At 32.5% G+C, this 17,193-nt stretch overlaps 1 protein-coding gene across 1 annotated transcript; it reads right to left on the reverse strand.

Moving 5' to 3' along the window:
- Positions 1-2,632: 2,632 nt before the first annotated feature.
- CSLC6 (Cellulose-synthase-like C6) lies at positions 2,633-10,836 on the reverse strand. Its single transcript, XM_039042264.2, has 5 exons — positions 9,617-10,836; positions 7,472-7,780; positions 6,011-6,301; positions 5,818-5,931; positions 2,633-3,804 (listed from the first exon to the last, which is right to left on the reverse strand). The coding sequence occupies exons 1-5, from the start codon at positions 10,349-10,351 to the stop codon at positions 3,169-3,171; spliced, it is 2,085 nt and encodes a 694-aa protein (XP_038898192.1). The 5' UTR covers positions 10,352-10,836; the 3' UTR covers positions 2,633-3,168.
- Between the last annotated feature and the right edge of the window lie 6,357 nt (positions 10,837-17,193).

Below are 17,193 nucleotides of genomic sequence, written 5' to 3' on the forward strand. Positions count from 1 at the left end.
AGTTAAAAGATTTGACAAATCAATGATAGATCTCATAATACAAGAACATCAAACAATCATAAATAGAAAGCAATTTACAATATTATTATTATATCATTCTTAATTCTATTGTTAGATTTAATAACTAATAAATATGTAGATAATCAAAGATATAAAAAAACAAATGTTAAATATTTTTTTTTATAAAGAAAGGATTGAATTGCTTACTTCCCATGCTAAGGTTTCAATCCATTGTGAAGAGTTGCATCGTTTCAAAATTCAAAATGCACATTTTCATTCTAGAGACATTGAATTTGAAAATCTAGATTTATAAAGGTTTATGTATGAACTTAAAGGATTGGGGCTAAATTTAGACTACAAGTTAAAAAGGTTCTATCTTTTTCTGTAGTCTTTTCATTTAGTATAAATATAATCGTATTTTTCAAATTTGAACATGAATTGAATGAAAATTTCTCATATACTTTAAATCTCATTCGAACTTTATGTTGTTTTTGTTTTTGTTTGTTTGTTTGTTTTTTTTTTTTTGTATTTTTTTATTTTTATTTAAAATGCATGTTTTGAACCTTTGATCTAGTTTGAATAATTAAATTATGCAGGATTCAAAATCTTGAAGATTGATCATCTATCACATTTCCAAGCAAATCTATTTAAATTTCTTGAGGTTGTTGATGGATTACTTTTGGGAACTAAGTCAAAGATTGTTAAGGGAGGTTGTTCTTATTATCGTTGTGGGGATCACCTATACTAAGGGAAGTTTTCAAACATAATTGAGGTAGTTTCCTTTAACATTTGGTATCAAAGCTCTGATTCTAAACAAATTATATCCTTTCTTAATTTTGTTCTATCTTAATTTTCTTTCTTATACATTTCAATCTGTCCATTTTTCTTGTGGCTTTTCATATTCTTTTATTTCCATCATATTTCAGTGTACTTGCTGATAAATAAAAAATTGTCTTTTGCATTTTTCGACACTTCTTTTTGAACTTCGAGACTATGTGAATATTCATAGGCAATATTGGAATGTTTCTTCATGATTCTCATAAGAATACTATAAGATTTGCAGAAGTTCGAGATACATTATGTTTCACCAAGAAAGAAATCATCATGAGTCCTTAGTGATGTTAACTTTTGGAAGAGGCTTTTCGAGATAATTTAGTTATTATTTGGTAATTATTTTATTTTTATTTTTGTTTTTGAAAATTAAGCCTATTTCATCCACATTTCTTATAATGATTTGCATTTTTTCTTAAGTACAATGGTTGAATTCTTAGCCAAATTCTAAAAACAAAAACAACTTTTTGAAAACTACTTTTTTTAGGAGATGATGTTGAAGGAGGGAAGAAAAAAGTGAAATAGAGTAACAAAAGTATTTAGGTTAGGAAAATCACAAGAGTGGGGTTTGTTCCCCATCTAATATTCTTTCCTATTATTTTTCTTGTGTTTTTTATGGTTCATTACAAACACATAGGAAAAGGAGGCGATCGGTCTACACATGAAGTTCATATTTAATACAAGAGAAGATGTTACCATCCAAGTGTTTGAACAAACTCGAGATAATGACTACAAAGTTTCTTTATTAAACAATCACTTAGATTTGAGGATGAATCTTCTTGAAGGGAGTGAGAATAAGGAAATAATTGGTAAGGACAAGAACTAGAACTAAAAGATTACGAGAAGCATTGAATGTTTGGTTCCAATCCATTGTGAAGAATTGTATCCCTTCAAGTTTCAAGACACCTTTCCATCCAAGAAGACACATTGAAAATCCAGATTCCTTCCCATTTAATTTACCATTTACCTATTTGTTTAATGAATTTGCATTTATAAAAATTCATGTATAAAGTTGGCTGAATTTAGACTACATGGATGAAAGATAATGTATCATTGTGTATTTTCATTTAGTATAAATATGACGGTATTTTTCACATTTGAACACGTTGATTGAAAATTTCTTGTAGAATTTAATATCTCTCAAGCTTTGTGTCTCATTTGTATTCTTGTGTTTAGATTGCACGTTTAGAACTTTCAATCTAATTTGATCAATTAGAATATAGAGTTTCAAATCTTGAAGATAGGAAACACATTTTCAAGCAAATTTGTTTAGCTCTCTCAAGGTTTTTTTAATTTTATTAATAAGGATTACTATTATTGTCATTGTGAGAATTTACCTAAACTAAGAGTTCTCAAACAAAATTGAGGTAGTTTCCTTTATCAATCTATAATAAATCTAAAATAAAATGAACATACAAGAAATCATTTAATAGTGGATGAAGTAAAATAATATGATTTCTATTCACATGCGCGAAAATGCCCACAAATAAAATGACTATCAAACGGAAGCGCCTTTTTTTGCTTTTGGTTTTATCATTGAATTTCTATATTGTGTTGTTTACTTTCTACCAATGCTTTTATAAATTAAACCAAAATTTAAAAAATTATTTTTGTTTTTAGATTTTGACTAAGAATTCAAATGTTTCTTAACCAGTAAAACCATGGTAAAGAAAATAGAAGAAAATAAGCATAGATTTCAAAATCAGCAACTAAAAACGATAAGCCTAAATGATAGGATAATCCACTCAAATATCCTTGGAGAAGTCCATAAGAAGCAAATAGATGCATAACCAATAAGAAGTTGGGAGAAATGACAACCTTGCTATTTGTCTTTAAATAATTCAAGTTTCAGAACATCAATGAATTTCAACACATACAATGAAATATATGTTCATGGTACAGAAATTATCAGTTTGACAAAAATAAAGAATCAAGGTTCCAATAATCTCAGAATTTCCTGCTCTTGGCACCTGCAAGTATACAATGCTCTAATTTATCACAATCTTTCCCCAACAATTTCATGGTCTTTTTTTTTTATCTTTCTATAATTTTAACATCTCACATCCTTTGCTCTACTTGAATTGATCAAAACTACAACATAACAGTTCCACAATCAGAAGTAATTCATCTCAAATACACGAGCAAGAAGTGATCTGCAGCTTCAATTGAGAGCGAACGAGATTATGAACACTAACTGAACTATTATGGTTCAGCTCTAATATCATCACATTGCAAAAGATTTTGATTTGTAGGTAGGTCACAGATGACCAGTAAGTAACCCATCTGCTTCTCGGGTTATTTCGTTTAGAACTAACTCCAAAATCGTAACAACATAATTTAACTGACCTGCTCTCCGATTAAATCGAGACCGACTACTAGAAAAGTGATACCCTGAAATAATAGGAAGTAGAAGTGAATTCCTTGAGCAGATAACAGACTTCTAGCCGAGGCGGTTAACAAAATGAATGCAAGAGCCAATTCCTTCCTATACAGACGATTTCTTTTGTGTTTCCCTGCTTTTTTCGATATCTCGAGCTTGGTCAGTTCCTGAAGACCTGATTCTGAGGAAGATCGATGAAGACTTGTACCCTCAACTAGAGGTTCTAGTTCTTTCTCAAAAGCAACAAGATTGTTTTCAGATGATCTTCCTAGTTTTTTCGTTACTATCCATTCATATGAACTACCAAAGCGGAATAACCCTGATATCATGGCATTGAATTTGGTAACAGACATCGTGTTTTCAAATAGAAGATAGGGGACTAAAAACGGAAATGATCGCGGTGCGGGAAGAATATTTAAGATGGACATGATCCCGGGAACATAGCAAACGACCCAAGCTGGTAGATGAGCTTCAGGAAGGAACATGGTAAGGGGGAGAATTATGCAGAACAAGGTAAAGGAATAGAAGGGAAGGACGAGCTTTCGCAAGAGGAAGAAAAGAAAAATCAAATTAGCTTTCTTCTTCCAACTCACCTGGAAAATGAAATCAAGTTTTAGCAAGTAGCAAGCATCAAACTAAGTATTTGAAACTTACAAACAAAATGTTAATGAACAAATGTACTAGCAAATGCATTGAATTTGATAGGACCTTTTAATACATAAAATTCAAAATGAGAGAGAGAACTGTTGAATGAAAGTAAATAAAGAAGAATGATGACTAATAGGACAATGTTACATAAAATCTTAGAAACCTTTTTTTGGGTAAAATAATCTCAGAAACTTAGGTTGAGAGAAGAAAGAACTCATTAGATGCTCCTAGATGTGGGCATCAAGAATGACCAGCTATCCAAAGATGCCTAACGACATACCTTCCTATAATATAAATAGGCAGAATGGAGAAATAATACGAGGAGAATAAAAAAAAGAAAAAAAGAAAAAAACACACTTAGAATTGAGCAATTAACCTAAGGAGCTTTCAGTTAAGCAAAATAAGACCTATCCGATGGAGACCTAAAGAGGGGGTTGACGTCTGACAAGGGACCACACCTCATTCAAAGATCTGTCAAACCCCCCTCCAAATGAAGACAAAAAGGCAAGATTTTGGCATTATTTAATTGGTCTTATTTTGACACTGGACAAGAAAGTTTAGTCCTAAAAAACATTGCGAAATGAAAGTGGCAAGAAGATGACCACTTTCATTTTTCCTCAGGATCATTGATATTTTAATGAAAGGAGCAATCCCCATAGAGGTATCATCTAATGCAGCAGAAAAGAGGCATGTGAAAAAATGTTATATATTTATGGTCATCACTGTGAAAGCAAAAAATTAAATGACCTCCCTATAACATCATTGAAAGAAAAGAAACACTGCTCACCATTCCCCTTGCCCCACCCCCACCACCATAGAAGGAAAAGAAGAAAAAAGGAGAAAGTTGTCCAATATATTTGGCATACTTCCAACAGTCCACAGATATTGAACTCCTGCAAAACAGGAAACTAATCTTCTAGGACGAAGTAGTAACATCTGTTTAAATGCTTTTTAATAATATTTTAGAAGGGCAAAAGCACCGTGGGTTGGCTCATTTGCCTAAAGATAAACTATAAATCCAGCTATACATCCAGATACGAGGTTATGAGTTCAAGATACTCAGTACTCAATATAGAAGTATCCAGTGTGTTTTAAATGTCACGCCAGAAAGAAAACCCGTGAGATTGGTCGATGTGTGACTGGGCCCATAACGTTGTTAATGAAGAATATTGTTTTTTTAACGGAATATATTGTAGGATAAAGAAAGCCCTTGCCCTTAGGCTGTTCTTTTGTGTTCTGATGGAATATATATTTGTTTGTTTCTTATAAAAAAAAAAAAAAAAAAGAAAAAAAATATTGTTTTAGAACACAAGATTTGAAACTTCATCCTTGTCTTTCTCTTCTTATTGTTCAACATATAACACTGGAGAGAGGAAATTTTTTTGAGCATGACTGCTCAAATATATCCTTAAGCTCTATTTGGTACTGCTGTCATAGTCTCACAAAATATCATGGACGGATATTTTGCATGGTTTGGGTGCCAGAAAAGCTCATCATGTTGTCCACCTCTCATTAGCAATACAACAAATTTGAATTGATATAGATTTTACATTCAAGCATAACTAGGCATTTGTATGCTTTTTAAAAACCTGCTCTTCTTAAATGTTTGAAATAGATCTACAAAGATTAGTTTCCTGAAGGAGTCTCAACTCTTAAGGATGAAAGGATTGAATCAGTCATTTATTTAGATGCATTTTTTCTTTTTCACTCCCTTTAGAAGATTGTATCCCTGAACTTTTTTTTTTCCTTTTCATTATATGAGTTGTTTCTTATTCCAAATATAATAATAATAAATAACCAAATAATAAACAAAAGTTTTCCTTTAAAACTGATTTAACGTTTAAAAATTTCAAGATCAATATTCCAATTTCAAGTTCTATTTAGTATGTCGGCTCACATAAAACCTTTAAGGGAAAAAGATACTTTGCACGCAAAATTAGCAAGAAGGAAGTTCATACCTTTGATTTGAGTATGTCAGAGAAGCACAAACGAAATAACTGCATAGGGCCTGAATGCCAGCGGTGCTGTTGTTTCTTGTATGCTTCATATGATTCTGGAAGTTCACATAGGCACTGAAAATTTTAACAGTTAGAAAATATCGTCACAGACAACTTTGCAGCAAAATTCCAATGCATAAGAGCGATGACAAACCTTCACATCATTTAGATATATGAACTTCCAGCCACAAAGATGGGCACGAACTGCAACATCCATGTCCTCAACAGTTGTTCTTTCTAACCAGCCCCCACATTCTTCCAAAGCTTTAATTCTCCAAACTCCAGCAGTACCATTGAAACCAAAAAAGTTGATAAACATGCCATTTACTTGCTGCTCAACTTCAAAATGGAAGGACAAATTTATGTTCTGCAATCTTGTGAGCAAGTTTTCGTCCTTGTTCACAAATGACCACCTTGTTTGGACCAATGCAAGTTCATCATTCCCCTAATGGAGAAAAATGTACACATTTTATTACTGTATCTGAGGCTTCTCCCAGACTTGTGAAAAATATCGAATAAAATCAAAATTAAAAAAAAAAAAGTTTAATGCCATAGATTCCTTGATGGAAATCACGTGGTTAGAAAAGGAAAAAACAAATTAAGTGTATAAGATCTGAAGTCACCATTTGGCAGAATAAAATTAAACAAAGGGAATGTAAATAATAGGGACGGAGGGAAGGGTAGAGGAATAACAGGGACTTCCCCCCAAAATTGAATAACTTGGTATCCAGACCTAATTTGTCTAGGACTAATGCCTAGCCCCCAGTAGGTTTCAGAATCCTGATTAAGTAGGAACTAAATCAACTTTATCTAGAAGACCTAAAAACAATCTCTAGCTTGAACTTCTATGAAAGGCTCGAGGAGGTGCAATAAAACTGAAAAACAGGATAAACTCAGGGACAAATAATTTCAGGACACGATGTACTAGCTGCCTGGAGTACACATACTTGAATGCTCAAAGGACAATACATTACATGCAAGGTTTTGGATCACTAGGACATGGATTCTATATACATACCCTGTTATTTTGATGGTGTGGTTGTGGTAAGACAGACAGGAAACTGCCTGTGAGGGCATTTTATTTAACAAACAGAAGTTTGACATTCACCTGTTGTACTGTGGTAGTCAGAAGTAAAGAAAACCAAAGAATTACGGATTTTTATCATTTTTATTTATTTATTTTATTAGAGAAAGCCCAGAGTTGAGTTATCGGCAAGAGATTTCTTCTCTAGTTGAGTGATTGAGTGATTTTACAGAGATCATTACAGAAGTTGAATTGCAATGATTTTGACTTGAGTGATTGGAAAACAAAAAATGCCACATCTTCCTTGAGCATGAAAAAAAGTAGGATTTCTTCTTCAGAATCAAATGACAGTGTTCATTAAGCAGAGTGGAAAAAATATGAGCCAGTCAGTCTTCAGCCACAAAAAAAAAAAAAAAAAAAAAAATGCTGAGACATGCAATGATTCCAAGGGACTATATCAAACACAATAGCTTAACACATATGAGCTGTAAAGATTTATAAATGATTCCGAGACTTCTCTCTACATCAAAGAGAGTAAATGCGACAAAGATATCCATCTTGCAGCTTATACATGATATTCAATTCAATTACCTTAAAATGTGGAATTGTTTTCTTCAAAAAGTCTGGTCCTGGCTGAAAATCTGCATCAAAGATTGCCACAAACTCATAATCTTTTACATAATCGCACCCCATTGCAGATTTGAGATTCCCTGCCTTGTAGCCTGTACGTATGAGGCGGTGTCTATACAATATGCGGACACCTCTCTGTTGCCATTTTTGTACTTCAGCCTTGATAAGTTGTTGAACATCTAGCTCATCAGAATCATCTAAAACCTGTACAAGCATTTTATCCTTTGGCCAATCCTGGATACAAACAGCTGCAATAGATTGTTGATAAACCTGTCCACCCACCAGTGAGCGTAAGTATTAAACTTGTAAAGAGGTCACATGAAAGAACATAAGAAACTTAAAGGAAAGTAAACCTAAAAACGTCATAATGGAATATACAGTAAGTAAAATGTACAAGCGATAAGTCTACTAGCAGACAAACCAAAGTGGCATTTAGTTATATCTTATATATTTATCATAGTGACAGATATTTCATAGAAAAAAAATGAAATAAGCAATAATAAGACTTTCAGACTAGATGTAGAACGGCAATGAAAATAGCAAAAACAATAGAATCTGATATCTCATTGGCCTTTTTATAAACATTCTAGAAACCCCTTCTATTCAATCCAGCAAAAGAATCTAAAGATGAGCTTTCTTACTGGATTTTATTTATGACAAGTTCAGAAATTATTTTTTTGATGATAGTCGTTAAAATGGATTAAGTTGAAGTCGTTTTGAATCTGATCGATTGTGGAGTTGTGAGTAAAATGTCGGGAGACTAAACAATTCAACGAGTTACTCAGCCAACCAAACCAACTTCAAAACCACATTTTATCCCAGGTAGAACACTTGGCTTATCCTTTTAGAGACCTGACACCTCTCCAAATGACAAAAGGAACCTATTCAAATTACTAGAAAGACTCTTCACTACCTGAGAAAAAGATAAGTGGCACCCCCAAACTATAAACAAGTAAGATGGACCCTTTTCCTATATTACCAAAAGCCTTATTGCCCCTATGTGGTAGACACTGCTAAGATATCCACCACCAAAAAAATAAAGAAAATGGGGGAAAGAAATGTTAAATTTTTCGGTAAAATAGTCTACAGCTTCTCATAAGAACACTCAGAATTCAGCAAACTTTAAGACAGTTAGTTACTCACCCAACTGTCCATCTACTCCAAAAACCTTTCTTCCAGATACCCTGTTAAGTAATGCCCTATCTACATTATTCTAGGTTTTATATATAAAAAAAATGAAAATCAATACTCTCCTTTTTTGATACCCCATGATTTTCACATTGGGCAAAAAAATACCATTGAAGATCTACCCAACCCATCCAAACAAAAGTTCCTTGAAAAAGAGAACATATACTCGAAAAGACTTGATCCTAGAGTTAATAATCCCTCTGCCATGAAACTTTTGAAGCACCTTCGTCGTCCTTGACAAATTAGTATCTTAGAAAGAAAATTGGAGGGAAACTAGGAAAGACCAGGGGGTCGAACCCAGCAAACAAAAATTACCCCTATAACTACCTGCAATTCGAAATATCCCTCAACCACTACGGTGCTACCTATCCTGGAGGAAAGTGGAGGACAATGAGTAATGAATACCACTTTTTTACATCCTCATCATTAAGAATTTTTCCTCCAAAAAAATTATAAAACCAAAATTATCCTCCTCCAAGTATTCTTTTCTTGGATAGAAATTGAATCATTCCATTGATAGAATGAAATTACAAGAAAAAAAAGAATCCTATCCAATAGGTGTTTTCCATTCCACAGAAATTAGAAGTACAATCCCCAATCACAGATCCATTTGATTCTTGCCTTTTTCTCCAGCATTACTCTTCACTGGAAAGCAACATAGCAGTAACGATCATTATGAAATAGTACATTCAAGAAATAACCTCGTGGACAGACGGAACTATTCATTCGAGTGGAAGTAATGCATGAATCATTTAAACACTGCTTGGCACTAAATAATGGATTCATATAACTATAACCGTGAATTATCACAAAACACAATCAACATTGTCAAATATTAACAACACATGCAATGCAACAAAAAAAAAAAAATAGAAAAAGGAGTTAAAGAGGGGTCAAGGAACACCTACATCTTCTTACCTCCCTTTCATTGCACATGGGAATCTGCACCAATACCATTGGATAATCCTCAGGAGTAGCAGCATTTTCGTCTGTGGAAGAGTACTCAAATGCCGCAACAGGCTTCAATCGCCTGAACTTGATCCAAAAACACCCAAACATTAAAAGCAAACGATCCACTGACTGGATCAGGAACAACACAATGCAGAGGTTGGTCAAGTACTGCAGCGGTGGAGCCAGGTAATTTGCCCGAATCTGAAGCCAATTAGCATATAGAAACCCTATCATTCCAAGCACTTCCGCAGAAGCGGAACTCACAGAAGGAGGGCTGAAATGCCAGCCATTGAAGTACGCCACAAGCTCAAAAACGAGTAATAGAAGCACTACAATCAAGAACACTTTGATAATCCTGTACAGCCGAGACGAGGCCGAATCAGCTGGAGAATCCGGCGATGAGATCCGACGATTAGCAGTACGAATTAGATAAACGACGCCATTGGTGATTGAAGCCAATGAACCAGCAATCTGCTGGAATTTCAACAGCCAAACCCAAGAAATCTGGCGAGCACTCCTGGTCCTCGCTCGGTCCTTATCGACCATCCGATCTTCAGGACTCCCAGAACTCCGGATCTCAACAGAGAGAAATGCAGGTGAGGTCGATAAGTTGTCGGACTTTTCCAGTAAGTGTTCATCATGGTTCCTCTCTCTCTGCTTGTTCCACCATTCTTGGAACTCATAATTCGGTGTTCGAGACATACAGAAACCCAGAAATCAAGAAAAAAAAATAAACAAAATCACACAACCCAGATCTCTAATTCTCTTTTTCGATCAATGGGAATCAGTATTTCATCAAGCTAAGCAAAACCCAGATAAGAAAATGGAAGAAATTGCAGCAGAAATGGAAGCTGCGCTAGAAATAGCAAGGAAGAGAGTGGGAAATTATAAACACACTCGGTATTTTCCCTTTTTTCCTTTTACAGTTGGTTGTTTCTTCGTAATGGGAAAGTGAAATGTGAAAATTTTCTTGGTTTTGATGGATGAATGTAGGAGAAAAGAGGGCAGAGCATGTGCGATTGCGAGATTCGAAAATAGACCTTACGATTCTTCACGCGCTCCTTTGCGCCATTGTAAGCGTTGGATTGGATAATCTGATGCTTTGTCTTCCCTCCAATCCTCCACGCTTCCATTTTTCTTCCCAATTTCCCCTTACAAGAGAGTATCGCATCTGTCTTTTCTCACTCACCTCATTACTATTATGTTGTACTTCCATTGTATGCTCATTTTTGTAAAGTTTAAATTTTTACTCGAGTCTTGCAATGTGTATCTATTTTCAAACTTAGAATTTCCAATGTCAATCAAGTTTTGTTTCCCCATAAAATCAAAGCTTAATTGATGCACAAAACTAACCATTAATAATCATCATGTTGTCAAACCGAATATGGTTCAATTCGTATTTAAGTATGAGTAGTCACGAGGTATGTATTTGAATCTCCCTATTATCAAAGCTTTCAATTATTTTCTGCTTTCTACTTCTCTAAAATTATGTATTTGGTAGTATATTCAAAAATTTGATTTTAATTTAAATAATTATTTTAAATGTGTTTGTTATTATATTTATAAATCATCAAATTAGTTATAGCAATCAACTCAAATATTAGGTTGACTATAATATGTTGGTGGATTAATTTATGAATGTGTTTTATGTTAAAATAAATTTTTATAATTATTATTTTGTAATATTATATAATTTATAATACATTACATAATACATATTTTAATTTTAAAAAATGAATTGGGTTTATAACCTAATATAATGTATTTTTAAACGTTTGTATTTATTTAATATAATTCTACATTTTAAAATTTAAAACTCGATTACATTTAAAATATAATATTGTTTTTTTTTTCAGAATTTTACTGTTTGAATAATAAAATTCGATAACATTTTTCAAAAATAAAAACTAGATTGTTTGTCAAATACATATTTGTTCAGGTTAGTAAATTTGAAAACATAAAACAAAATTGAATTATCAACAAACAAATCTTTACATGTTTGATGTCACAAATTTGGTTTAGGTTGCGTTTGATGTTGAGATTTCCTACACAACGATTTTACTCCTAAGGTCTGTATCTAATAACATTCTTCGTCCATGGTCAATATATATATATATATATTTATTTGTTAATGACTAATGTTAAAATCAACAACCTACTTTTTATTACAAAAATATGTTATTATTAAACTTAAAAAAGCATTAAAAAAAATTATATCCCCTTTCTTTCTCTCATCCCTTCATCTTCTTCCTTCTTTCATACGGAGGAACCACCACCATCTAATGCAACCTTTGACAATATAACTTTCTTCTTCTCTCTTGTTTTGCATTTTTTCTTTAAAGAACTAAATGAAGGATCCCTCAAAGTAATTATAGGAAATAAAGGTTTTAATATTTAAATTAGAATTTAAACCTATGGAGTTAGAATGAACTTATGCTTGTGTCAGCATATCGTAAAATTACTACTTCGACCCTGTGAGAGACCCACACGCCTGGTGATTGATGCTCACTCTCAATGCTTGATGCTTGACTCTCAATTCACGCTCTTAATATTTGATGCTTGCTATCATCTTGACTTTTTATATTATACTTCATTTGTGCTACAAATTCTCGCTACTCGACACTCTCAATCCTTGTTTGCACCACGTTTCCTTCTTCTTGGTAATTAATGCTCGTTGTACCACCTGTATGCCTACACGATCGATGCTTACTCTTCATGCTCGATGTTCGTCTCTCGATACTTGGTGCTCTTTATCAACCTTACTTTTTGAATTATTAATTATAGACTTAAATATATTTCCATTACTTCACTCTTTAGTTGATTTGGCACATCGCTCTCGTCTTCCCCTTCTTTTTTAGACAAATTCAAGCCAAGGTGCACGTATTCGCTCTTGATCATTTCTCTCAACTGAAGATACTTACTGTCGTTTGGATTCCTAATTCTTGTGGAATGAGTATTTGTCACACCCCCTCCTAAGCTTACCTCTTTCACACAAAAGAAGATGTGAAGATAGCAGATGTCAACTAAACCTAATTAACCTTAGAACTTGGACCTATTTAGCTTTAAATTTTAATATCTGGAATCTATGTAATACATAACCAACACAGTCTCCTATCATAATTTAATACACAACCATAACCTTTATTATAATAATACAACGTTGTAAATAATCTATTTACAACCCAAGCCCTAACTCCAGACTGAACCTTTAGTAGACTAGCAACCAACAACCTAGAACTCTAGAACTCTCCTACTGGGGTGTAAGGGGGCACAAAACATTGAAAAGCATGAGCTGGGAAGTCTAGTGAGTGACATATTTTATATGAACATAGCTTTACTTTAGAAATTTCTTTTTGAAATTATTTAAGTAAATTAAGATCATTTGGAACAAGAACTTTAACATAAGTCTGTCATCATACTTAGTAATTCATTCTTAAGAAACCTTGAAGTCTTACATTCGTCATAAAACTGTATAATCATAACTCATTTCATTGAAGCCGCATATTAGTTTTACATAGAAATTCCAGTTGAACCAGGAATTAATCTATTAAATCTTGAAACATAAATACATTTACATGCTTATAAACTTTCTCAGTTAAACCATATAATATTTTTAAACAATGGATTTCAATACTACCAAGAAATACATCATTGTAAAAAATCTCATATAATATCAGAGATTTCATTCATAAACCTTTCGCATTTAAAACTTGGCATACTTTTCATAGTTTCCAATAAATCCAGGAACACATGTTTAATTTGTATGAAAAACTGTCAATCATCAGCTTCCTCTTCTTGACTAATGAAGACTAACTCATAAAACATTCAAATTGGATCATGAAAATAACATAATGTAATATTTCAGTAAAACCAGAGATTAAACTTATTTAGATCCTTTGAAACCAACAAACTTACTTTGATCTTGCAATAATCTGTCTATCATCAAATTCCTTTCCTTGACTGATGAAAACTAAACTTATTATACTTTCGTATAAAAACTAGAAAACATACTTGACCTGTACCCATCTTATCTCATCCCCATGTGTATAGGTTGACAATTCCCAGCTAGACATACTAGAGTTCGTTGACATTTCTCATCAGTGTACATTGACAATTCTCATCAAACGTCTCTGTCGTATGCTAGCAATCTAGGGTACCTTAATCAATGGTTGGAAATCCTTTTACTCCAAAACCACAGTTTATTTATAAACATCATACATTACTCATTGAAATCATAGGTAAGTCACTGTTTGCTCGAGGTTTTCGGAGAAACTTATTTCGTGGAGTTGAACTTGTGTTTGTGTTGATGTCGATGTTGATTTGATGCGATATGGTTTGATCTCTAATACTTGATCCTTTGATTCTCTCTTAGTGGAATGTGGACACTTGAATTATGGAAACGGAGCGTGATGTTCTTGAATTCGAAGTTTTGGAAGAAACTTTGAATCTTCAGGCGAGACTTGTGTCTTCAAAGGATGTGCAGCTTCAGGAGTCAAGGAATCTTCTGATTGTAGAGAATTCTCTCTAGCTTGCTAACCCTTTAAATAAAAAGAGTTCCTCTGGTGGACCTTGTAGGCTTGGGCTTGGTTGGTCCATGGGCTTGACCCTTGGGCCCAATTAACTAGACTTGTGCATTTGAGCCAAATTAAGTCCATTTTTGGGCTTAACTGGAAATTTGTCTTCAACCTCGTTTTGGATACATGTCAACTCCTAATTGGTCGATTTGGAAATTCGTCATTAATTAATTAAATGATGTGACAATCTGTTATTAATCCAAAATTTCTTCTTCAACAAAGCCCCTTCTCGAGATTTATGCACAAATATGGGTGGATAAATCTCAGAGAAAAATGAAGTTAGAATCGAGATATAAGTAATTTATTCTTGACTTCAATATGTTGAATTAATCAAACCATGAATATAGTACTTAAAATTTGTGATAAAGTTTGAAACATGGCCAAACTTTAATTTAAGAAAAGCTTTCCCCAATTTAATTTGATTTGGAGATAACAAGCATAAAAATTTGAATTTAGTATGAAATTTGGAATATGACCAAAATTTTTAATTTAAATAAAGATTTCATATTTTACCCCAATTTTATTTGATTTGGAAATAAAAACTTAGAAATTTGGAATTTAGTATGAAATTTGAAATATGACCAAAATTTTAATTGAAGGAAAATTTTCAAGATTTTATCTCCAATTTAATTTGATTTGGAGATAAAAACTTAAAACTTTGAATTTAAAATGAAATTTAAATATAATAATAATAATTAAAAAAAAATTAAATGTAATCATATTTCCTAATTTGAAACAATTGCATTTGACAAATATAAATCAATTTCCCAAATCGAAAAGATTTTCGTTGAAGATCTAAACCAATTAGGATTCAAAAATTCGAAGATTCTATAAATTGGCTCAACCTGATTAATTTGGTACCTCAATTTGAGGTAAACAACAAATGTCCCACAATTTTTCTTTTTTCGTTTCAATTGATTTTTTATTTTTAAATTTGAAGAACCAGTCTGAAGAAAACTCCAAATGAATTTGTGACTAATCACGGTTGAAACAAGTCATCATAAAGAAAGTTTTTGTTTTTTATACTGCTGTCACCCCCCTTTGCCTTGCCACCGAAATCTCCCCCCTCTGCCCTGCCACCGAAATCTCCGCTTGAGCGCTCGAATAGATCTAGTCGCACGAAGACAGCCACCACGCACATGCCTAGAGAAACGAATACGTTTGCGCCGGTAGCCATCACGCACGGTGGCAGCCACCCTACCCATGTCTGGGGATACGGATTTGGTCGCATCGTGCAGATCTAGTCACCGTCAGAGGTACCAACCCAGCATTCGTAGTCGTCGTCGCCGCTGAGGAATTTCGCCGGATGGGAGAGAGAATGAGGGGTGGCGGCTCCAAGAAGGAGGAAATGAAAAAAATAGGTGGTTTTTGCCATGTAAACTGGTTTTGGGATGTTTCGGCAGCATAGGTTTTAGAAGTCAGTTTAAAAAAACTTAGGAGTGTATGCCAATGCCAATGCACATTTATAAATATTTAGTCTGTGAAATACTTTATTGTATTTAATCATCAATTATATTTTAGATTAGTTTAAATTTATTTCTTAATTATTTTAGTTAAGTTTAAAATAAACTAAAAAATTTATAATTATTTTTTTTTGAAAAACTTGAAATAGAGATTTTTACTAAAATTATAATTTTATTTAATCTATTATTTTAATAATTTGATATTTTAATCTTACTAGATTTTGAAATAAAATTTCATAGACTTTTATCACTTTTAACTAATTTGAAAATGTTCAATTTTTTTACCATAACATGTTGACTTAAAATTGAAATAAACTAATATTTTAATATTAAATTCAATGATGGAGGAACTAAACTTTTTTTCTTATCAAATTACATTCGTGAAATAAAAAATCATAAACTTTAAATTTTAGTTTTTCTTTGGTTTGTTTTAAACATTTTGAATCTATGTTTAGAATATGATTCTAAGTGTTTGAGCTAGTTAAATTGACCAACAAACAAAATTAAAATGTTATTAAATTAAATTAGAGCTTTCAAACATACATATCTACACATATAACCTAAATAAATATAACTATACAATTGTTGTTTGGAATGACTTAGAAAAAAATATCTTTCAAAAATTCATTTTTAATTAAACACTTTTCATAAAAACTCATTAAAATAAAATAAAAAAAATATACATGTATTGTAATTCTTTTTTAAAAATATTTTTATATACAAATTTGTCTAGTTGTTATATTCTAAGAGTATTTTTTTTTAATGTTTTTCAAGGTTGGTTGGTGGCGGTCGCCGGAGGTAGCCAACGGAGTTGGTGGTCGAAATTTTACCAGTGTGGGGAAGGGTTTACTAGTAGGGATGTTCATTTACCCGTGGGCCCTACCTCAAACGGGGAAGGGTTTGCCAGTAGGGATGTCCATTTACCTCGCGGGGCCCCCGCCTCGTCGAGGAATGGGGGAGGGAGTGGGGATAATTTTTTTCCATTGGCTAAACGGGGAGGGGACAAGTTTTTTCCCATTGGCTAAACGGGGACGGAGATGGGGACAGGGATTAATCCCTGTCCCTTACCCTGTCCCTATTCTGTTTACACAAACAGAATATGAGTTTATAATAATAATTATAATAGTTATAATAATTATTATTATTTTATCTATATATTTTTTAAAAAAATTGTGATAGGCAAAGTTAGTTATTTTTTAATTTTCATTTCAACTTTTTCGTACTTTAATATATTTTTAAATTGTTTTAACATTTAAGACTTTCTACCATAAATATTGTAGTATTTAAATGGAAAATTTGACTATGATATTGTAATATTTAAATTTTAACTTTTCGAAATTACATGATTAAATTATATTTTTACATATATAATAATATTATTTTTAATGAATTTTTATACTATTTTCTTTAAATGAAAAATTTATTGGAAATTATTCATTTAATATATATAATTTTATTTGGTTGGAAATAAACAAAATTTCTAGAAATGAATATATTAAAAAAATGA

This window comes from Benincasa hispida, chromosome 9, assembly GCF_027475165.1.
Source record: "Benincasa hispida cultivar pf3 chromosome 9, pf3_genome.v1.1, whole genome shotgun sequence".
Taxonomy (NCBI): Eukaryota; Viridiplantae; Streptophyta; class Magnoliopsida; order Cucurbitales; family Cucurbitaceae; genus Benincasa; species Benincasa hispida.

Coding starts and splice junctions, on each gene's coding strand:
- CSLC6 (XM_039042264.2), bottom strand. CDS start 10,351: ATGTCTCGAACACCGAATTATGAGTTCCAAGAATGGTGGAACAAGCAG. Junction 6,302..7,471: donor AAACAATTCCACATTTTAAG/GTAATTGAATTG, acceptor TTTCTCCATTAG/GGGAATGATGAACTTGCATT. Junction 3,805..5,817: donor CTGACATACTCAAATCAAAG/GTATGAACTTCC, acceptor TTCATTTTCCAG/GTGAGTTGGAAGAAGAAAGC.